General features: G+C 45.9%; 1 protein-coding gene across 6 annotated transcripts in view; it reads left to right on the top strand.

The window, feature by feature from the left end:
• The window catches only part of RAB28 (RAB28, member RAS oncogene family), an 86106-nt gene that overhangs the window by 56060 nt on the left and 6208 nt on the right, over positions 1-23838 (top strand). For all 6 annotated transcript variants that reach the window (XM_077300617.1, XM_077300615.1, XM_077300613.1 and 3 more), the window contains 2 exons: positions 18269-18372; positions 19275-19352. In XM_077300617.1, the coding sequence (XP_077156732.1) occupies positions 18269-18372; positions 19275-19352 (182 nt within the window). The remainder of the gene's footprint in view (positions 1-18268; positions 18373-19274; positions 19353-23838) is intronic.

Raw genomic sequence — 23838 nt, 5'->3', positions numbered from 1 at the left:
GATTTAGCCATGATATCCACCTCTATACCTGCATAGAAAGGAGTGAGACAAGGGGGCCTCTTGGCCCCCCTTGTTGTATATCAACTTCCTTATTACATGCCTTCAGAAGGAGTGATGCATACTTATAGGTGAACAGAAGCTACCCATATTTATGTTTGCAGATGATGTGATCATTCTGTCCCAAACCAGAATAGGCTTAAAATATGCACTGGGTGTGTTAGTTTGGCAATGTCAAACAGCCTAATTAAACATCAATTACACAAAACCTAAGATAATGCAATTTAACTCGTAAGTTTTAAAAAATTGCCTGGCAGATTGATAGATACCACATTTCTGTAAGAAACAAAATGATCTATCAAAAAAGGGGGTGGCCAGATGGCTATGAACTGGGATATCTTTTTGTCTGCCTTTTAAAAAGCATACTGCATTTTGACCTATTTGACATATTTACAGGATGTCTGTAAATATTGTGACGACTTGTTTTTTATTTTACTTTATTTTATTTTATTGCATCGCATTGCATTGCATTGTTTGTGCTAGTCAAAGACTGTAACAAATAAACTAGCTAACCTACTTAATTATGAACATAACCAATCCTACCCGTCTATACTAATTTATCACTGCCATCAAATCCCTAATCCTTAACCTTAATCTTAACTAGAATAAATGCTTTAAATAAATCTCTAAACCTTTTCAGGTATTTTGGTAGGCGGTGAATAAGCTCCATGTATCAGAGAAATCAGTAACTGATTACCCTTTACAAGTCCCCATTGATGTGTCTCATTTTTTGTCCCCATGAGCCACTCTTCATTTAGCCATAGTCCCAGTGACGTTGCTGCAGCTCAGGGGTAGTCAAACTGCAGCCCTCCAGATGTCCATGGACTACAATTCCCAGGAGCCCCTGCCAGCATTCTGGCAGGGGCTCCTGGGAATTGTAGTCCATGGACAACTGGAGGGCCGCAGTTTGACTACCCCTGCTGTAGCTGAACAGCCACCTTCAGATATCCTGTCTAAAAACTGTAATTCATGTGTTGGGTCCCTGTCCAGCATACACGGCAGTGAAAACTGAAGAATAGAATCCTTTCACTTTCATCCGCAGCTGACTTCCTTGGACTTTGGTCACACAAGCCTGTTTAACGACCGATTCCACCACGTCTAAGAACTCCCATTTGAAGTCAGTAGGATACATCACTAATTTGCGATGGGAACATGAGACCACTTGAGCCGACTTTGGCGAATTGGTACAGGCTTTTTAGGAAAATGTACTGCGAATGTTGCTGTTCAAATAGCTATAAGACATATTTACACAAGGTTCACTTTCCATTAATTAAAACAAAACAGCTGTTTAAGGCACCCACTTAGATTTTGTGGAACTCTTTTATATGTTTTTTCCTCGCTTCTTTCTCTGGACGCCTCTCCGCTGGAATCAGCACAGCTGCGGTGCCTGTTGCCATTCGCCTTTTAACCTCTACTTTTAATTAAGAAAACCCTAAATCAAAATTTTTAAAGCTCCTAGCTTAGCAGTAGGGAAATAAAACTTCAATTCTAGCCCAGAGGTACGTGAACAGCTGTTTAAGAGCCACGAGCTAAAAACTTACTTTAAAAAAAAAAGTTTTTAAAAAGGGAAAAATTTCCACCAAGACTTTACCTATCCAAAGCACTTTCACATTGGCTGGCTGCTTTTCACCCTTAGTATTCATTTATTTATTTTTCTAGGGAGAAACTAGAATTTATGTTCTAGAAAGACCACAGTTTTACAATTTTTTTTTGGGGGGGGTAATATGATAGTAGCTCAGACAAACACATTTGAAACTCCTTTGTAGAGAAAAATTTTAAAAACATTGAGGAACGAATGTAGATTAAAATGCATCTAATTGATTAAGAAAATATCTTGTACATTATACCTATATTTTAACGAGCCCATTTAAATTAGGTTGGGTCCGAAGGTGATTTTGTGTGGCCATAGGAGTGATATGAGGCAGTTTCCACCCTGAGGACTCACCCGGCCATCCTTTTGCGATGATTCCTGGTTTTAAAGGTTGGGATTGCACCCTGGACTGTTTCATATTTCTGCATTGGAAGCATTTGGCCCTCTTTTCCCTCTCTTTGCCCTTGATTTGGGCCCCCAGATTCATTTCCACGCTGAAGCTGAGCGACAGGAAGTGGAAACTTCCCAGCAGCCTTTCTCCTCCCCCACTTGTCCATCATGACAAAAACAGCCAATCATCTGCCACCACTATTTTGCTGCCTCTGAATGCCAGACCCGATGCATTACCCCAGGGGTAGTCAAACTGCAGCCCTCCAGATGTCCATGGACTACAGTTCCCAGAAGCCCCTGCCAGCATTCGCTGGCAGGGGCTTCTGGGAATTGTAGTCCATGGACATCTGGAGGGCCGCAGTTCGACTACCCCTGCATCACCCATTACTCTCCAGTTTAAAAAGTAAGAAACAGATTTTGGGGGATTCCCCTGATGTGGGGCAAGTAAGGGGGCAAATTGAGTCTGTGCCCAAAAAGGGGGATTTAAGGGTAGATAATGGATGAAAAACTTGACCTTATGCAAATACAAATCTGAGGCAAAACCCTAGTATGGAAACAGTCTGAGAGAGATTAATTTGTAAGTTGGCTGGTGTGTGTGCATGTGAAACCTCAAATGTATTCAACCGTCCAAATAAAAATCCACTTGGTTTGAATTCACTTGGTTTGAATCCACTTGGTTATTTTTGATTTGAGTTGCACACCCAAAGTTAAAATTCCTGTTTTTATATCTCTTTTTATGGGGTGGAAGGGATATTGTCATCTAATACGAAGCTAACGTGTGCTGTTCCTGCATGCCGGCCGTGGCCCTCAGGCTGCCACCTGATGACCGTTCCCCTACCAAGGTTGGCCCACCTGGCATTGCCCGGCCCCCCCTCCCCCCCTTAGTGGAGCAGGCTTGTTAAAGGAATGAGGGGAGCCCCACTGCAGATCTTCAGGAGGAACCACAAGGGTTGTTCATTTGCCAAGACTTTTAATGGGATATGAGCAGCAGCCATCTTTGGTGGGGAGGAGGGGAGTGGCATTTGGGTTTCTTTAAATTCGTATTTAATTTGCAATGCTTTATGAGCTGCCTTGAGCCAAGGGGAAAGATGGGCTGCACAAAGTTTAATGAGTAAAATAAGTAATGCCAGTGATTCTGTGGAGAGTGGCAGAGAAACTGAAATTCCTTGACGACTTCTGTGAAAGAAAGTTAAATCTAGAGTTGGGTGATTTGGTGGCCGAAGTGGCCGTGCCACGGCGCTGGCTGCTTCAGGCTGGAACGGCCGCTTCGGCCACGAAAGCACCCAACCCTAGTTAAATCCTGTCGAAATCAAGGAGTGGCCAACCACAACTGTGACATATCAGGCACAGTTCTTTGGGTGTGCTAAACTGACTGTATCAAGTGTTCTCAGTAACTGTTCTCGGATTTTTATTTTTGTTTTGCTATTTTAAACAATGTGAAGGAAGGACATGCTGGGGTATGTTTTTTTAAAACATGTTTACAAGTATTACTCTAGTAAAATAATTTCCACACAGCTTTGAATTTGCTTGAGTATCACATTAAAACAACACTTCCTTTCCTTTAATTAAGTGTGTGTTGCTACTGGGACAGAAAACTAACACGGGATACTTTGTTGTTTACTAACAGTGTATCACAACAAACGTGGCAAAGCAGATCATGTCATCAAAACAAAACAAAACAAAACAAAAAACCTTAAGATTCATATTTCCCCCCATAAATCCACATAAGCAGCTGTAAGCATTAGTGCTAGATGACCAGAAATGCCGTGCACATTTCCCCCACAGTAGAGCCAGAGTTCTAGTGGCTAGAGTGAGTTTGGAGCAAGACTTGCAACAAAGTAGCGCAAACATTTTACAGGATGCTTATGAGGTCCTATGAGATGGCTTTGCCACCACCATCGCATCTGCCAGCTCATGCCTGGTAGGATTGTTTAGAATAATTTGATTACTGACCTCCCTTGAAGAAGGGCACTGAAAGGTGAGGTGATTGACCATTAGCTGTGAGGCTTTTGCCAGCCATTTTGCAGATCAAATCTTGTCATTTCACTGCAACCTATCCCCATTAGTTAATACAGAACATGAACTGGAGGCCCCCTGGTCTCCTTTGGAGGTGACTTTCGATAGCTTCAGGTGTCTCAAGATGAAGTAGATAGGTTGCTAGCTATGGTTAGGCCACCACATGCCCTTTGGACCCCTGCCCCTCATGGCCCCTAAAAACAGCTGATAAGTGGGTAGAAGGTGCTCTTTGAAAGATCATCAACCTTTCTTTCTCTTTCTCTTCGGGGCACTTCCTGGAGGGGATGATGGGAGCTGTGGTTTTGCCTCTCTTGAAGAAACCATTGCTAGATCTGTGGGACTCCTCCAATTGCCACCAATATTCTTAGAAAAGGTATTTGAATGGGCCACCGCAGACCAACTTCTACAGACCTAGAAGAAACTTCAATCCTAGACTCCTTTCAGTCTGGTTTCCGACCTGGCCATGGGATGGAGATGGTGTTGGTCACCCTGATGGATGACCGCAGGAGAAAACTGGACTGAGTCACATTGATGCTGCTTATGGTGCTACACCTCATGGTGGTGTTCAATGGATCACATTGTTACCTTACCAGCTTGTTGATGCCAGGATCAGGGGGATGACACTAAAGTGGCTCATTTTTCTGGAGCTGAAGATAGAGGGTTGCAATCGGGGAAGACCAGTCCCATAGCTGGATGTTCCAATGTGGTATCCTGCAGGGGGCGGTCCTTCCCCCAACACTATCTAACTTCTTTATATGCCCTCTTGCCCAGGTGATCCAAAGGTTTTGGGCTTGGATGTCATCAGTATGCTGATGATATCCAGAGCTCCGCCTCCTGATAGGTGACTGACCAAACTCCCTCCTCCCCAGAACAGCTGGTCAGATATCTGGAGGCTGTGGCTGACTGGTTAAAGCAGAGTTGTCTGAAGCTGAATCTTTCAAAAATGGAGGTTCTGTGGCTGGGTAAAGACGGGACCAGCGAAGTATGTTTACCTGGTCTGGATGGCGTGAAACTTACTGCTGCACAGACCTCCAGGAATCTGGAGGTGATATTTGATGCCTTCTAGCAGCTAGTGTTTAAACCTCACTTGCTCACCATTAAGGGGGACTCCTGAGGACCTCCAAATCATGGAGGTGAGGATGAGGTTTATTGGGGTAAGCCTCATGGAACTTGTGAACCAGTTTGTGAGTGGAAACGGCCTCCACATCCACCCATTCTTTAGTGGAGTCAGAAAAACCCTTCCAAGCAATCAAGTATTGCACCTTGGAGTCCAGAACATCAGAGAGCTCATAATGATTATCCTCCACCATGACTGAAGGGGGAAGTGAAGCATCAGAATGCCACTTGTTGAGAGTAGGGGCCTTCTTCAAGAGAGTAATGTGGAACACGGGATGAACTTTCCAAAAAGAGGCAACTCCACTTTGATGGCCACCTCATTGACCATGTCCATGTTTTTTGGAGGGGCGCAAGTTTTTTAGATGTTTGGTGGAAATGAACACCATATCTCCTGCCTTAAACCCAGGGCTGGGGGACCGTTTACCATATCACCTGGTAATTTTTAATATATATATATTAAAATTAATTAACTCCCACCCGATTGGCGAAACCCTTCTGGGGATGTCACCAGACCCTGGTTGAGAAAGCCTGACATAGAGATTCATATAAAAAAGCTTATATGCAATTACACTATAGTCCTTACTTTCAAACACAGAAAAAGGATTCCTGCGTACCTCTTTCTGTATGGTCCTAAGGAAGGCAGTGCTCTGTTGAGGCAAGGAAGCACCTTGTGGTTCAGGGTAGGGTGCTCAGTGGGACGCTCTCACAGGGGCCAGGGCAGGCTGCTCTAGCTGCTGTTCCTTGTGGCCATGACTGTTGCTGCCTCCTCTGGCCGGAATCGGTAGTGACACATTTTCTACATGGCACCTCTGAGGTTCAAGACGTGCTGGAAGCTGGGGTGGCCAAACTGCGGCTGTTCATGGACTACAATTACCATCAGCCTCTGCCATGTAGTCTGCGGACATCTGGGCAGCCACAATTTGACCACCCCTGTGCTGGAGGCTCAGATCTTGCCAATTGTGTATTTCTGTGCCTCAAATGAAACCACCGCTGAAACAACTGTGGTTAAGAAAACATTCTGCGGAACTGCAAAATGTTAGTTTAGTTTATTTTGTACCTCTCTACTTCTGATTTAAAATCCTTTGCCCTCAAATATTCTTTCTGTAGTTTCTGGTGATCAGAGACTTCTAGAAATACACGGAGGAGCTTTTCTTTTATGTAGACCAGCGACTGCACAGGTCACTCGCGGAATAAGTGCATACAAACAATGACAACATTTTAAGTTGCTTCAGAATTTCCTGGCACTTCTTTGCTCCAGATCTCTCTGTAATAACCAGCATTCGGCATGAGGAGCATCACCACGGATTTCTAACAGAGATCTGTAAAGTATAAATTTAAAGGAAGCTAGTCACTCTGAACACACTTGCTCAGAAATAAACGCCACTTTTCACAGTGCCCCCCAGCCTCTCAGCAAGGAGACAGATGGGGCAATACTTCTGCTGCTGCTGCTTCCACTTGGTGGGGTGGGGTGGGGGAAGTACTACATTCCTCAGACATCAGTCACTGGGCAGGTTACAATCCTGCTTATCTTTGCAGTCTAGGTAATCACCAGCTGCTTTGGTGGTGAGCAGTTCAGTGGCCTTCCAAGTACGGGGGGGGGGGGGGGTCTCAGAAAGTCTGTCGCCTCCTCCAGTTGGCCATCCAGCTTGGCCAATGAGGAGAGGCTGGAGAGGGGGAAAGGGAGGTGGGGGCACCAGCAGTAGGGCAGGGGGTGAAAGGGAAACTGGTACCCTCCTTGGGACTGGGCTACAATCACAACAGCTGAGGCTAGTAAGATCTCGTTCATACACACTGCTACACTGGATGGAGGATGCAGTTGTGGAAAAGGAGATGATGAGAAACAAAATAAATGAGACTCTTCTGCCAGGATGTTGCTAGAAAATGCAACAAAACTATACAGATATATTAAAATGCAGACATCCAGTCAGTCTGTTCATTAAGTCCAAACGGTGATGCAGCCCAGGGGCCAGAGCCGTCTTGGTGTAGTGGTGGCTTCTAATCTGGCAAGCTGGGTTTGATTCCCTGTCCCTCCGCATGCAGTCAGCTAGGTAACCTTCAGCTAGTCACAGTCCTGCTACAGCTGTTCTCACAGGTCTCTCTCAGCTACATATGTGGGGAGAGGAAGGGAAAGTGATTGTAAGCCGCTTTGAGACTCCTTCTGGTTGTGAAAAGCGGGGAATAAAAAGCAACTTTTTCCTGTTTGGCCTTGTGGCTCACATTGTTGAGGCTTGGCTTCGGCCAAGTGCCTAGTTTATGGTCCCCTTTGACACCACAGCAGACCAACAAGTTAAAAGAAAAATGGTTATATGACTTTTTAAATTATGCCCCAGACATGTTTTTATAAGACTAATATGTATATAATTTTAAGCATATGTAAATCAATGTAATATATGTTGAGAGCATTTTACTTGTCAGATAGGTGTGGGGTAATCGTAATAGGTCATTATTTCAACATTATGTAATTTTATAACTTGTATGAACAGCTGCAAATGCTTTTTTTTGAGAGATTATTTTTGGTTTTGTACAATATGCTATAGAAAAGCATACATTTTTACACAGTGCCATGTAGATTAATATATATGTATACAATAGAGAATGCCTGCTATTGTAGGCAAATATTAAATTGTTCTGTGACCAGTTTTAGGCATGCCAGCAGGACACTTTTGGTGTGTCCTGTACATGCAGTGTGCATGAAGCAGTATAATAGGTATGTTCATTTTGGACTGCTTTGGTCAAAAAGTACCCAAATCAGGAAGAAGGAAGAAGAAGAGTTGGTTCTTATATGCCGCTTTTCCCTACCCGAAGGAGGCTCAAAGCGGCTTACAGTCACCTTCCCTTTCCTCTCCCCACAACAGGCTTGATTCAGGCTCTCATTGTCTGAAAATAGTTTGATTTGGCCATCTCCACTGATATGCGTGGCCAAATCGTAGCTGTGCAAATAGCTCAAATTGCAATTTGGCACTTCAGAGCAGTCCTTTATTATTATTATCATTATCATTATCATTATCATTATCATTATCATTATCATTATCATTATCATTATCATTATCATTATTATTATTATTATTATTATTATTATTATTATTATTATTATTATTATTATTATTATATTTATAGCCCGCCATTCCCTTGTGGCTCGTGGTGGGTAACAATATCACAAATCCCCATTAAAACCCCATAAAACAATAATAACATTGCCAATATTGCCGGCATGGCAAGAATGGCAGCTCAACTGTGGTTAAAGCTGTGATTCTCAACCTTGGGGTCACAACCCCATTTGGGGTCACTTGGCCCCTTCCCCTGGGGTCACCAGGTTGCCCGCTGCCATGGCAGTGGTATGCGGAGTCGGCGGAGCCATGGCAACGGCCACCTCCCCACCGCCTCAATTGTTGTGCACATGCGCGTGTGCTGCTGCCACCGCCACCACCAAGTTGGAGTCATGGCGAACGGAAGGTTGAGAACCGTTGCTTTAAAGGGACAGCCTGGAAAATATGAGGTCAAGAGGATACATGTCTTTAAATATTTGAAAGGTTGTCACTTAGGTTCCTGTCAGCAGCAGAGGAGAGGACCCTAAACTATGTGTAGAATGGTATCAGCTACAGCTAGATATCAGGGGGAAAGTTTCATAGCCAGAGAGGTTCAGCAGTGAAATGGGCAGCCTCAGGAGGTGGGGAGCTCCCCCTCACTGGTGGTCTTGAAGCAGCAGTTGGACAGAGACTTATCCTGGATACTTAAGGCTGATTCTACACTGGGCTAGATGGCCTGCATGGCCCCTTCCCACGCTAAAATTCTATGAGTCTAACTGGATTTCACTGTGTGGAATTGCAAAATCCACTTACAAAATGTTTCTGAAGTGGATTGAAACTGCATTATTTAGCATGTGTGAAAGTCTCTGCTGGGTCCACCATCTCCACTTACAGTCTCTTTCTCTCTCAGGGGGGATCCATTTTGCTCTCATGCCTTACTCTTAACTGAGTGTGGCACCACCAACAGACAGAGTGACTTCCATTAAATGAGTCCGTACGACACGACACGACAGGGAACACCTGCAGAGGTCACGACCTTGAGCCTCCGTCTTCCATGCATTCCGCCAGCTCCTTTGGGAAGAGGGTGGTTCTGGGATGAGAGCTGGACTGGCAGACGGTGCCTCCTGGCTTGAAACTGGCTCCCATGCTGCACTTCTTAGGCATGCTGCTGGGCAACCTGCGCATTGTGTCACATGGAAACAGCCAGACCCGTGGGTGTTCTTGTTCTGTGAGCAGAGACATCATTCCCTGGCATGGTGGTTTGGCACCGCTTGCCCCTGATCGGAAGCAGATGTGGAGGGGTGGCTTTCCAGACCGGGACTCATTTCTGAAAAGGTAATGTGAGAGTCAACCATAATGATTTATGTATTTTGAAACGTTTGTAGGCTGCCTTTCCAAATGCTTGAGGCAGCTATCAAACAAGACATGTTAAGGAATGCGGTTAAAGCAGAACCCTGTGACAACATTGCTTTAAACCAGGGGTGGGCAAACTGGGGCCCTCCAGATATTCATGGACTACAATTCCCATGAGCCCCTGCCAGGATTTGGTGGCAGGGGATCATGGGACATCTGGAGGGCCACAGCCTGCCCACCCCTGGTTTAAACAATAAGATCTAGCACCGCATTCCGTCAAAATTCAGGCAGACAAAACCAGTAAGGTTGTTGGTGTTTTTTAAAAGCAGTGCTGAATAAAATCTGACTCCTCGTCATTCACTTTTTAAACGCTCGTCTCAGTCCAAAATGGTCTCTAACTTGTAAAACGTGGTTTTGTGTTCATCCAGGTCAAGCAGTATGTTTAATGACATTTGTGACGTGTGGATCAAAGAGCGTGGGCCTGGACCATTCTCCTGCACTTCAAACAGGCCTGCAGTACATCCACCGGGGATCTGGTTGATAAATCTCTGCGTCAAAGGATGGCAAATGTCCTGGGCTGTGAAGATCTTTTTCTTGCCTCATGTCCAAGACAATCAGCTAGAGAGGGGTGGGAAATAGAATGGCAGGAGCCTGCTCCCCCTTCCCCCAGGATTCTTGGGTGGGCATGGCATGTAAGGGGAGAGTTAATACCGAAAGCTGTGCCAAGAATGCCACATCCCTGTATTCTGCTGCTCTGAAGATCTTTGAGTGTTGTTGCAACTTCATTTGTATGTTTGTTCAGTAAATAAGGAAGTGGTTTTTGGATGATTTCTAGCAAAGGCGCTGTTGGCGCTGCTGGTCAATCTTCTTCAAGATCCTTTAGCTGTGAGCAATAACTTTCCTTAGGGACACACATTTCTTACATTTTCACTCTTATACCCTCTTTAAATTTTTGTTTGCTGCCTTTGGTCATTTCTTTTTCTAGTGTCTAGGGCTGGGCATATGGGTATGTGACACATTGGCCAACATGTAGGGCCCTCATGGTAAGCCTGGGAACAAAAAACGGATCCTTAATAATTTCACTACTCTTCTAAGAACACCAGTTAACCTTTCATGTGTATTTTTAAGACTGTACCCTTAAGTGTATCTACAAAAGTCCTACTGAACTTGGTAGAACTTAACTTCTGCTAAAAGTGTACTCTGGATTGGCCAGGCATTGAACTGGGCTTTCATTGCTCAAAGAAACAGCTCAAGAAAACATGTTGTTGGCTTCTGGAAGAGAAGAGAGGCTTGCAGCACAGTTTAGCTATGTGGTGGAGGGCCTCAGCTTTCCTTGTGTTTCCTTATTCACTTAGTGTGTGCACTGAGATCTTCATGAGTTCAGCATTTCCTCCTCGAAAGTCGTGTTTGATCAGGTCCTTAATTTGTTAATCTTCAAGCATACTGCAGCTTTTTTCTATGCCTCTTCAGTTTAGGGAAGGACATGTGATAGCTTATGTTTGTTGGCAGAGTTTCAGTATGCAACATGCAAAGAACACTAGGCTGCTTAAAAGAATAAAATAGTGTTTTTTAATGAGAGAAGCAAACTTTGTATAGGAAGTTTAACTATTCTGTTCTTTGTTCATTCACTCTGTTGAGGAGGCAAGCAGGGAGGAAGTGGCCGCAAAGGAGCAGGGGGTCTAATCAGGATGTTGGAGGAGATTATTTGAAAAACATCAGGAATTTCCCAGACTAACGATGCTCTGATGCCCTCTGCAGGACATTATCCATATTCTGTTCAGTCATGCACACTCTAGGTCTTGCATATTCTAACCAAGGGTAAGATGTATCCTGCTCTCTTGGCAAATGTCTTTCCTCACTCACAGGTGGATAGCTGTGTTGGTCAGAAGCAGCAGAACAAAGTTAGAGTCCATTGGCACCTTTAGGACCAATACAACAGTGGTCATCAACCCCCGCTCCGCGGCCCGGTGGTGGGCCGCAAAGGCCACGGTAGCGGGCCGCCGCCAGCCACGGCTGCCTTCCCCCGCCAGCAGCAAGAAGGTAGGGAAGAGGCAGGCGCAGCCGCCGGTATGGCGGTGATGCAAACGCGCATGCACGCTGTTGCCGCGCATGCACGTTAGCACCCCTAGTGGCAAAAACGTGCACGCGCAGTTGCCGCACATGCACCTTAGCGCCACCTGGTGGTGAAAACACGCATGCGCGACAATTGCGCATGCGCGTTTTCGCAGCACCCGGGCCGTCGGCTCTTCCCTCACTCCGGAGGCGGTCCCTGACCTGAGAAAGGTTGGGGACCGCTACAATACAAGATTTATTCTGGGTATAAGCTAGTTTTATATAGGGTTGGGCGCTTCGGCTCACCTCGGCCGCTTCGGTGATCTCAGTGCTTCAGGCCTCCATGATTGCCAAAGCGGCTGAGGTGTGCCGAAGTGCCCAACCCTAGTTTTATATCCAGAACAAAGCTTTGTTGCTGTTACAGGTGCTACTGACTGGACTGAAGCTTTCTTCTTTTCCCAGCCCATATTACCCTCAAGCCTGCGTGCACGCTCAACGAGTAGATGAAGAGTTATTCCCTAGCCCTCTCGACCAGCCACGGGCTGCTTAGGCTTAGGTTGCCTGTTCCTGCCCTTTCCATCCTGTGCAAAACTCTTCCTCTGCTGGCACCCCAAGCTATAATAGAAAACTCCACCACGGGATGAGAGAACAATCACAGGGTGTTCGTTGGAAGGGGCCTTATTTTCAGCATAGTCCTAAGCACAGTTATACCCTTTTAAGCCCTGCGATTTAGGATCCCTTTTTTAAAAAGCCACTTCTCTGACATCATTATTATTTTATCTTGTTATTGCAAGCAGTCTTACTACTAGGTTTTGATTTCTCTCGGTTGTTAAGATCAGAATGGCTGAAAGACCCATGCTTCCACCAAAGCATGCTAAATAAAAAATGTCTAGGAATTCTGTTAGACCAAAAGGCTTTCAGACCAAATCTCCAGAGCCTATGAATTAAAGACTTTCAGTATCATTTTTAAATAAAGTATTTAATGTGGCATTTCTCCCCCGTTGATAATCAAATGTCACCATTATGCAGCCATACTAGATTTGCCAATTGACAAGGCTTTCACAAGTCAGCTGGGTCCCTTCCTCAGGAAATCACTTGAAGTCCCCCCTCATATTGGCATAAAGAGATTGGTTGTCCTTAAAGCCTTGTGAATGTGTTTGCCTTTTAAATTTGACAGCATTGAATCAACACCCTTATGCAATAAAAAGAGAATTTGTTCACTATCGCTTCCTGTTACTTTAGAGTTAGATTTGAAGAGACTGGAATGTGCACAGTCAAGCCCATACAAACCTTGAGTTCCATGTTATGCTGTACAGGTTTGGACTTTCCAGTGAAATGTGGTGGTGTGTAAAAGCTTTTCTGTACAGCCGGTGGGCATATAGTGGTCCAAAATGAAAACTGGGTATTCATTGATTTGGATTTTATAATACCATATTCTGAAATGCTCATTTGTGAAACAGCAGATATTTATGCCTGTGCTACTAATCACCAAGCAGAAGAAAGTTTATTTGGCTTGACCAAAGGACATTGTATAAGCAACTGCATATGGAGGGAAATTCAGTTCCTTTAACTACAAAAAATATCCCATCTTTCTGTGCTCAAATGACTTAAAATGGCAAATGTTTACAATTCTTGTAAACAGCAACAACTTTCAGGTTAGCAGCAGCAATTCTCTAGACTCATTCTTTTCAAATAGCTTCTAAATATTCTCTTGTAGAGGTAGGACTTGTGGTCCCTCTAAAAGGCATCAAAGATGTACGTGTATGGAACATCTACCTGAGTTTGGCGGATTCTCACCAGAAGAGAGAAGTGTGTACCCTTCCACAGACTTCACCTCTGCTGTGGACCAATAGATTGATTTTGGTTAAGATACCTCCTCCAAAGAGATATCTTGGGGGGCCTCCCAGACGCCTTGGGGGGCCTCCCAGAGAAAAAGGGGTAGCAGCAGCAGCAGGGGCTGACAGTCCGTGGCGCCTCTCCGTGGCTGTGCGGCTTTCAGGGGAAGTGGGTAGCAGCAGCGGGGACCAACAGGGCACGGCACCTCTTGCCTCCCCACGGCGATGGCAGGGCCGCCGCTTGGGAGCGGGACAGCAGCAACGGGGGCTGACAGGAAGCGGTGCCTCCTGTGTCTCCATGGCGATTGTAGGCAGCATGTAGCAGCAGCAGGGCCTGGCAGGCTGTGGCGTTTCTCTGCGGCGATGGCGGGGTTGGGTGGTGGGACGCAGTAGCAGCGGGATCCAGAAGGCTGTGGGGTCTCTCTGTGGCATTGGTGGGGCCTGGCGGCCCGGCGGGAGCTGCGTTGATGGTGGGGCTGGGCGGCCCGAGAGTGGCACGGGCACAGTGTTAGCAGCTTCTGATGGATTGGGCATGGTTGTCTGTTGCGTGTTGGCGGTGGTAGTCTGGCGCCGCTCCCTACGGCCTGGGTGTGGTGATATCAGTGGCTTGACATGGCTCCTGATGGCCTGGGCACGGTGATGGTGGTGGTCTGGCGTGGCGCCCGGCAGCCTGGGCCCAGTGGGAGTGGCCCTCTAGCACAGCTCCTGATGGCTTAGCGTGAGGTGGGATGTGATGGAGGCTGTCCGTGGATGGTGGGAATGGGTTTTGTGGAGGGCTCACCTTCCTCTTTGTTCATTATTCATTTTGGATTTTTTCTATTAGGATTCTGTTTCTTACGTCTCAGTTTCTTTGTGTAATCTGGGTCTGGAGTCGTTGCTTTGCTTCAATTTCTGGTGTGTTAGATTGCTTTGGGGGGGGGGTTGTAGTTAAACTTGATTGGTGTTTAACTTGTCATTTTTTTGCTTGATTTTGGCCATTAAAAAAAATTGGCAACTTTTTGTGGGCTAGGCCAATTTAATTTTGGGAGGAATCTGCATGTTTGACTGCTCCAGCTGCCATCTTTGCCACACCTGTGGCTTATGTGCCAGGAACCATATTTCTCACCTGCTCACAGCTCTGGGGAAAAGTGATTGATGATGATTACTGTGGCTCAGTTCCTTCTGTCAATCCTGTTTTGGGACTGTGGCCACAGTGCTGGATCCTCATTCAAGCAACCAAAGTGGTTCTTTGTGCTGGTGATCTGCTGCAATCTGGTGGTGATGCCTTAGGCCCAGCTCAGGCGAGACAGGAAGACAGGCTGCTTGGGTTGTTTTGAGCTGGCCTTGCATAACTTGGTATCAGCTCTTGGCACTAGGTTTTGTTATAAGCTTCCATGCCCCCACTTTGCATTTCCAGTCATGCAGTAGAATCACAGGCACTCACGTCTGTGCCCGTATCCTGAATTGGTTCAAATCCAGCCAGTACTACACGGAATCTATTGTATCAGTCCCTCGGCAAGAAAGACAATAGAAGAAAAAGCAAAAGTATCCCAATTCTAATTAGTCACCTGAAACGTGCAGGTCCTTCAATCTGCTTTGATCAACCTACCTAGGGTGATGACCACTGCCTACATTCTGACATCCAGATCCTGAGACTAGGGTTGGCCGCTTTGGCGTCTGAAGCGGCTGTTTGCGCCCGCGGCGTTGGCTGCTTTGGCCACAAATGGCCACTTTGGGCACGAACGGCCGCTTCGGACTCCGAAGCGGCCAACCCCACCTGAGACGCTGGAGATCCTCTGGCAGTTTGAGTAGACACAATGCTGGCTTTGTTGAATCCAGACTGATTCAGTATTAGGCAACATCTTGCTTGTATGTGTATTCACTACACTGACATCAACAGAGATACTTGTGTTGGTTCATGAAAGATCAGGATGCTCCGGTTGCTATAGGAGCCAGTTGCTATGACTAGGCCACCTTGCAAGCAGCAGTTGATCTCAAAGCAGTTGATCTCCCACTTTGTCAGAGACAATATTTGCAATGCTACACAGATTAGACTGTGGCTGGCTTCATTCCTTGACTGATGGCAACCACTGTTCTGTAGTTTTTGGAGAGATGATGGAAATAAGTACTTTTGTGGATCTGATCAGGACTGGAATGAAGCCCAGAGATCATTTGCCTATCTTTTCACCAAGACACCAGTTTGAATGAGCAGCTTTTTATGTAAGACCAAGTGGACTCTTTGATCCACCTGTTTCACCAGGTATACATTGAGCAGCAGCTCAGACAATCCCCCCCCCCCAATTTTCCTCCTCCACCTCAGTGGCTGTGTACAGGAATATGAATCTTTTGGCCTCTGTGGCCAGTAAAGGTAAAGGTATCCCCTGTGCAAGCACCGAGTCATGTCTGACCCTTGGGGTGACGCCCTCTAGCGTTTTCTTGGCAGACTCAATACAGGATGGTTTGCCAGTGCCTTCCCCAGTCATTACCGTTTACCCCCCAGCAAGCAAGCTGGGTTCTCATTTTACCAACCTCGGAAGGATGGAAGGCTGAGTCAACCTTGAGCCGGCTGCTGGGGATCGAACTCTCAGCCTCATGGTCAGAGCTTCAGACAGCATGTTTGCTGCCTTACCACCCTGCACCACAAGAGGTTCAGTTCTGTGGCCAGAACCTATGTCCAAGTACATCAATTTCTTATTTGGGTAACCTTATGCGGAATTGCAGAAAGCACAAAAACAGACAGGTCACTTACCTGTAACTGGACCTTCTTTAGTGGTCATCTCTGTTGTTGCCTAACCTGCTGTACTGCTGGATCCTCTCTTTTTGCTTCTTTGAAGAAGCTAAATAGAGGATTCTGAAGTTGGGATGTTAACCTCTCCTCTTGACAAAGCTTACTCTTAGCAGGAAGGATGAGAGTGCCAATTTCTTGCCTGCTGTTAGAGAACTTGCAAGGTTTTGTCTCTGGGGCAATCTTGTCTCTGTGATCGTACAGATGACTGTGCAAAGAAATGTACCAGCTGCTCGATATTTTATGTTTAAAAATGTGTCTAAGGAAATTTCCTTAGATACATATTTCTGTCTGTCTGCTTGTCTGTCAGGAAAACATATATAAGTATATACGTTATAGTAGTAGTAGTAAATTTTATTGCAGTAGGTCATAGGTCATCGCAAGTTCAAAATATACAATGCAATAAATAAAATAAATTCAAGACAATTGCAAAGCTGAGGTATAATTAATAAAAGGAGTTTAGTTGGGACTGTTTTAATATAAATTATTGTTTTAGAATTTGTATGTTTTATGATTGATGTTACTTGGCCTGAGCCAGTTTGGTGTAGTGGTTAGGAGTGCGGACTTCTAATCTGGCATGCCAGGTTCGATTCTGCACTCCCCCACATGCAACCAGCTGGGTGACCTTGGGCTCGCCATGGTGCTGATAAAACTGTTCTGACCGAGCAGTGATATCAGGGCTCTCTCAGCCTCACCCACCCAACAGGGTGTCTGTTGTGGGGAGAGGAAAGGGAAGGCGAACATAAGCCGCTTTGAGCCTCCTTCGGGCAGGGAAAAGCGGCATTTTAGAACCAACTCTTCTTCTTCTTCAGTAATCTCAGGGCTCTCTCAGCCTCACCCACCTCACAGGGTGTCTGTTGTGGGGAGAAGAAAGGGAAGGCGACTGTAAGCCACTTTGAGACTCCTTCGGGTAGGGAAAAGCAGCATATAAGAACTAACTCTTCTTCTTCTTCAGTAATATCAGGCTTCTCTCAGCCTCACGTCCCTCACAGGGTGTCTGTTGTGGGGAGAGGAAAGGGAAGGCGAATGTAAGCCTCTTTGAGACTCCTTCAGGTAGAGAAAAGTGGCATATAAGAACCAACTCTTCTTCAGTAATATCAAGGCTCTCTCAGCCTCACGTCCCTCACAGGATGTCTGTTGTGGGGAGAGGAAAGGGAAGGCAACTGTAAGCCGCTTTGAGACTCCTTCGGGTAGAGAAAAGCGGCATATAAGAATCTTCTTCTTCTTCTTGTGGGGAAGAACAATAAAGTTTATTATTATTATTAAAAAAGAACAAGGGGGACAATTAAAATCCAGCAACTAATTAAGATTTTTACGAAAGATATACTTAAAGATAAGATAAAATATGACAGTTGTGGTGATGAGTCTGCTGATACAGTCCTAAGGTCCTCAGTACCAGAGGGGGACTGCTATTATTATCATCATCATCATCATCATCATCATCATCATCATCATCATCATCATCATCATCATCATCATCATCATCATCATCATCATCATCATTAGATTTATATCCCGCCACTCCCTTGTGGCTCGTGGCGGGTAACAATATCACAATTTTATTTTCCCAATGTCGTAACACCAGTCTTTTAGCCATGGTGATTGCAGGGAGGGTCCATTTTCATTGGGTTAGGCTCCAAGAGATGGACAGGTGGTTTAAAAATACGTGAGCATGCTCAAAGGACAATGAATGTTCTAACACAAAATGAATTTATTCCCAGAAAAACTGAATGACTTAGCTGAAAGTCCGAATGCATCTAAGGAAATAACAACAATAGGCTAATGTTTTTCTTCCCTATGTTTTGTGATCTACAACCGAATTAAAGGGGATTGATCGGCTGTTTTAGCAAACAATTATCATATGGCTGAATTTGGATGTTGTGACACAGTTTACTAATTTAACAGAATTATCTTTTGCTTTATATTCCCACTGTTATGATGGTAGTTCATAGTCTGAGGAAGAGTGCTTGCACTCGAAAGCTCACGCCTTGAATAAATCTTTGTTGATCTTAAAGGTGCTACTGGATTCTGATTTTGTTGTTTTTCTTTCCGGTGAAACTTTTCACAGTTGATTTGGAGCATCTGCGAACAGTCAAGGCTGATCGGCACCATCGCTTCTGTCAGGAAAACCATTGCAGCAGCCATTTTGTGTCCGCCAAGACAGGTGACTCTGTAAGTCAATGTTAAGCGCTCTTTACACTTACCGCCCCAATCCCCAGAGTGGAGTGAAAAGAAACTAAACTATGGGCAATGCTTTTGCGAGCTCACAGGTGTTTAACACGATGCTTTTCAAAAACTCTGTAGGGGTTTTGGGCATGCCTTTAAAGAGCCATTCTGCTGCATGCATCATGCTGGTTCTCGTTGTATGCAAGAGTATCTTCTGCATGTATTTCTTTAGAGTCCCATCGGAAGTCCAGAACATTAGCCCTTTTTCCACCTTGTAATTCAGTTGCTTTAGAACAGGGGTCCCCAACTGTTTGGACTAGGGATGTGCACTTCGGCTTGGCCACCTCGGCCATCACCGAAGCCTGAGGCAGCGCATAGAAGGCCAGCGCCAGTGGCTTCGGTGATGGCCGAGGTGGCCAAGCCGAAGCGCCCATCCCTGGTTGACCCTGTGGGGCACCATTGGAGTTTTGACGCAGGGTGATGAGTGCCGCCACAAAACAGATGCCACGAAACGGCTGCTTCGGGGGCAGAGCCAGCGACACATATCTGCCCCAGCTGACTCCAGGCACACTGGGGGATGCCAAAGCAACATTTTGAAAAATCTGCTCAGCCAATCAGAAGCCTTCCAGGGCAGAAACTCGACCTCCTTTCTAAAAACACTTGGTGAGCTCCAGAAGGGGTGTTGGCGGGGGCCAAGGTGCCCAGCCCTGTTGTAAAATATTGCTGTGCTTATTGGCATGAAATTTACCAATGGAGTCCTTCAGAGATTTTTTTTTGCACAGGTGATATTCCCCCCCTCCCCCCCCCAAAAATCTCACTGTTTATAGTTCAGGAAATGTTTACTGTATTTGAAGTAACTTCAGGATGTCTGTTTCTAATCACTTAAGCCTTTTCTTTTTTTAAAAAAGGTCTTCCTGTGTTTTCAAAGAATTGCTGCCGACATCCTTGACGTCAAATTAAACAGAGCGGAAATAGAGCAATCACAGGTGATCCTCCTGAGCTTGTGGCTGTTGCCAGCTGATTTATTTAAAGCCATCAATAATAATTGGTTTTACTGTGTGGTGTGGCTGCTTTGGGCAATGTGTGATTTGCATACTGAAACAAAATGTACACTTGCAATCATACAATTAAGCTTTTAGCTTTAATTTCCCCCCAAAGTTCTTGCACATCAGTAGGGACCTGCAGCTCCCTGGTATATTTGTTGCCTTCTGTGCTTTTTGTTTTGTTGGGAGCAATGGCTTCCCTGGCCATATCTGAAGATGCCGTTGGGAAACTCCTTGGGGTTCATTCCCCTTATCAGGGAGCTGATGAGAATTTTGCACTTTGCTGACAGAGCAGTATTTCGGACCTCATTTAAACTGTCAACTGGTAAGTTGCTGAATGTCTGGGAAGAACAAGAAAAGTTTGCCCTCCCCCGCCCCCATCACAGAGTCCCCTACTAGTAAAGAGCTCCCAAATGCCAGGGCTGGGATGAGGTTTATCCTCCACCTCTGAGTGCAATACTTCCCTTTGTGTTCTTGCCTACTGTTCCTTATATGCACTGTGCCAAAGCAAGGAAGAGCCTTTGGAATCACAGAATCATAGTGTTAGAAGGGGCCATACAGGCCACCTAGTCCTGCTCCCTGCTCAATGCAGGATCAGCCTACAGCACCAATGATAATTATCTGTCCAACTGCTGCTTAAAGACCACCAGTGAGGGGGAGCTCACCACCTCCTTAGGCAGCCCATTCCACTGCTGAACTACTCTGACTGAACAAATTTTTTCCTGATATCTAGAAGAGTTGGTTCTTATATCCCTCTTTTCTCTAATCGAAGGAGGCTCAAAGCGGCTTACATTTGCCTTCCCTTTCCTCTCCCCACAACAGACCCCCTGTGAGGGAGGTGAGGCTGCTCGGTCAGAACAGTGCTGTGGCAAGTGGGCTGCATGCAGAGCAGCGCAAAATCTAACCCAGCTCACCAGATTAGAAGTCAGCTCTCCTAACCACTACACCAAGCTACCTTTTGTGATCCAGATGTAGAACTCTGCCCTTTTCCTTATTGAGTTGCATTGTGTTCTCATTTGCCCCCTTTCACTGCATGTTCTGTTCTCATTGAACTCTTATCTCTCTCTTCTGGGGTGTTCACTACTCATCTGCCAATAGTAGTCTCTCCACCACCTCATCCAGATCATTGATAAAAATGTTGAAAAGTACTAGACTTGGTCCTGAGCCCTGTGGCACCCCATGCTCAACTCCAATCTGATGAAACACAATTGACAACTACTCTTTGGGTACGATTTTCTAACTAGGTCCCTATCCAGTCTGCAGTCCTCCAGTTTACCCTTCAGAACATCATGGGGGACTTAGTCAAAAGCCTGACTGAAATCCAGTCTTCGTAGCTTCTGTGCAGTCCTGCAGCCCTGCTGTGGAGAAATTCTTACAAGCTTCTAGAGTTCTCTCACCACAAAGAGCACTCCCCCCATCAATCCAGATTGGAGGTTTCTCTCCAAAACTGTCACGTGATTGGGAGAGGTGAGCAATTTTCCCACATTGTTCTCTTTGCTATATCTGGGAGAGGATCTGTTCTTCTAGAGCTCCTGTTCTCACAAGCCAGCTTTCACAATGTTATCCTTTATTTTTATTCCCTAGCCTTAGAATCCTAGAGTTGGAAGGGACCTCCAAGGTCATCTAGTCAACCCCCCTGCAGAATGCAGGAAATGCCTCCTCCTGAACTGTAGAGGATGGCTCTGTTTGAGTGGCCCGGTCTGGTCAACAGGCAGTCTGACTATCTGTGCTTCACAGCGGTTATGATGTGAGCAAGGGTCTCTGGGAGCGGGGTGCAATTTCAGCGTGATGCTGGCCAGCAACTAGAATCATAGGGCTGGAAGGGGCCCCATAGGCCATCTAATCTGACCCCTTGCTCAATGTGGGACCAGCCTAATCCCTGATGAGTGTTTGTTAGATGCTGCTTGAAGACTGACAGTCAGGGGGAGCTCCCTAGGCAGCTGATATCATTGCTGAACTAACCTTTGTATAAAATTCCCCCCTAATACCCAGCTGGTACTTCATATAATATCGCCCCATTCTTGCCACTCCCTTCCTCCCTCTCGACAGCCTTTCCAGTCCTTCAAGAGGGCAGACTTGCCACCCTATGGCATTGCAGGCACAAGCGTCTCATTTCAAGGGGCGTGTGTATAATCATAGCCCACTCGTGCCACTCCCGTTTCATGGTGCAGCAGTGGCACACGGGGCAGTGGAGAGTGCTGTTCCGATGAGATGCTGGTTGGGTGCCACATTTTGTGGCTGGATCCTTGTGCAGTTCTAGGGGCAGGGGAGGGAGCAAGGGTGAAGGGGACACATGACCAGAGAAGAAATGGGTGACAGTTTCTACTGAACACAATCCAAGGAGCCTTGGTGCAGCATAGGTTATGGATCCAGCATCAGGTGACCTGCCTGTCACCCAGCGGCAGTAACCCCCCTCCCCCTCCCCCCAAGCTCTCCTGCTTGCAGGTGCAGCACAGGATGGCAAGCCCTGAGGTTCCACATGGGTGCAAGTTGCTGCACAGGTCCCTCGCCATCTGAAGGGGAGAGCTGGGTGACAGCCCCACACTGGTCCTTTTGGTTAATGTCCCAAGGCCAGAAACCTATTACAGAGGCTCAAACAAGGTAAAGGTAGGCACGAAGGCTTAGCGTCCCCCCAAAATTTGATCTGGCCCTGTTCTCAAAGTGGCCACAAGACCATACAAGCAAACAAACTCAATTGCAGCACATAACTGCGGAGTGCAAAAGACCAAGGGAGGGCAGGAAGATTAGCATCTTAGGACAGATGCAAATTTTCTGCCCCTCAGCATTTCTCCTGTTTTCTAATCCAGCTGATTCCATTTTGCATAATAAATACCTGGGCATCCCAACTAGTTTCTCTGTACCTCCCCTCCCACTGGGAGACTGGGAGAGAAAGACTCAGGGATTTTCATTTCTACTTGTATCCGAAAAAAAGAAGCTTTTACACTGGAAAGTTCATTTCCCAACAGTCGTGTTGGTCCCTGAAGGGCAACTGACTCAAATCCAGTTGATCTGTAAGAGAAGCTGAAGCTTTGTACAGATTTTCTAAATGGATCTAAATGTACCGTCAAGGCAATGCTCTGTTCATTGTGCTTGACATTCTTTTAAGGCTTCTAAATCATTTGTTAATCTTCTGCCATGCAGTACATGAGACATGGGTTCAGTAACCTCCCTGTTGTATACAAGAGAGGATTTGAACCAGGATTTTCCTAGCTGCTGAAGGTAGCATGTTGGGTCTGCTGTATTGAGCTTACTGTTGTTCTTCTGCAAAGATCTTCCTAGGATTGAGCTTCTGATGACACCATGAGGCCGGGAAGCCTGTGAGTGATGGTGCTTGCTTCCCTGATAACAGAATATGATGTCAGTAAGAACTCAAAGAAGAACATGAGCAGCTCATAGACCGTTTATGCACTGGGAACTTCACTGCCCCAGCTCCTGCACAGGAATACAAATCGGGGGCGGATGAGGTACACCAAGCCAAATGCTCCCCCATGTGGGTGCAGGAACAGGTGGGGCAACCTGCCACAACTAAAACTCTAGCCGGCAGCACGGCATGAAACCTCCAGTGCATAAACGGTCATAGACCCCTCCTACCATCTGTGTCCATTACCACTTTGGTTTAATACATACCAAGGTTATCTTCAACTAAAATATTTATATAGTGGGAGAACCTGTAAAAGTTTCTGTGTTTTTCTTTAAAAGAAAATTAGGGCATGATCCAGACCAGCTCCACAGGTTTCACTGAGACTTGATTAAAGTCTGTGGGATTTCGGCACTCAGACTGGATCATGCCTCTGATGTGATTTCATTTTGCCCATTATGCTGAATTAGAAGAAGGGGGGAAAAATGGTCATACACATCTACAAAATATTAGCTGTATATCTGAAGTGCATTAAAACATGTGCATGTTTCACATATTGGGAACACCATTTGCCAAGGATGGTGTAATGTGACACTGATTTAGCTGGCAATAGGTGCTTAAATTAATGAATGGGGGCTTAAATTATTGAATTATAAATTTATTTATTTATATTTATAATCAGATATATGACTGCCCCTCTCGCCCAGTCATCTTGGGGTGGTGTGCATCACATTAAAACAACATTGTTAAAAACTATTAAATTCTAACACTACGTCCGTATCCTGCACCTCCAGGCCTCTCCCACATTGCCCCCCCCCCATGTTGATTGCCATCAGGGGTAGTCAAACTGTGGCCCTCCAGATGTCCATGGACTACAACTGCCATGAGCCCCTGCCAGCGAATGCTGGCAGTGGCTCATGGGAATTGTAGTCCATGGACATCTGGAGGGCCACAGTTGGACTACCCCTGGTCTAGATGCTACAAGGGAGAGGGTTGGGGGGAGGGGTGTTTTTAGATGTTCCTGGCGGCCTGGCCTCAACCATATGGCTAGTGGAAGAGCTCCATTTTGCA

Source organism: Paroedura picta, chromosome 10 (genome assembly GCF_049243985.1).
Source record: "Paroedura picta isolate Pp20150507F chromosome 10, Ppicta_v3.0, whole genome shotgun sequence".
Classification (NCBI taxonomy): domain Eukaryota; kingdom Metazoa; phylum Chordata; class Lepidosauria; order Squamata; family Gekkonidae; genus Paroedura; species Paroedura picta.
Note: the sequence above shows the minus strand (reverse complement) of the source record. Positions and strands in the feature narration are given on the sequence as shown.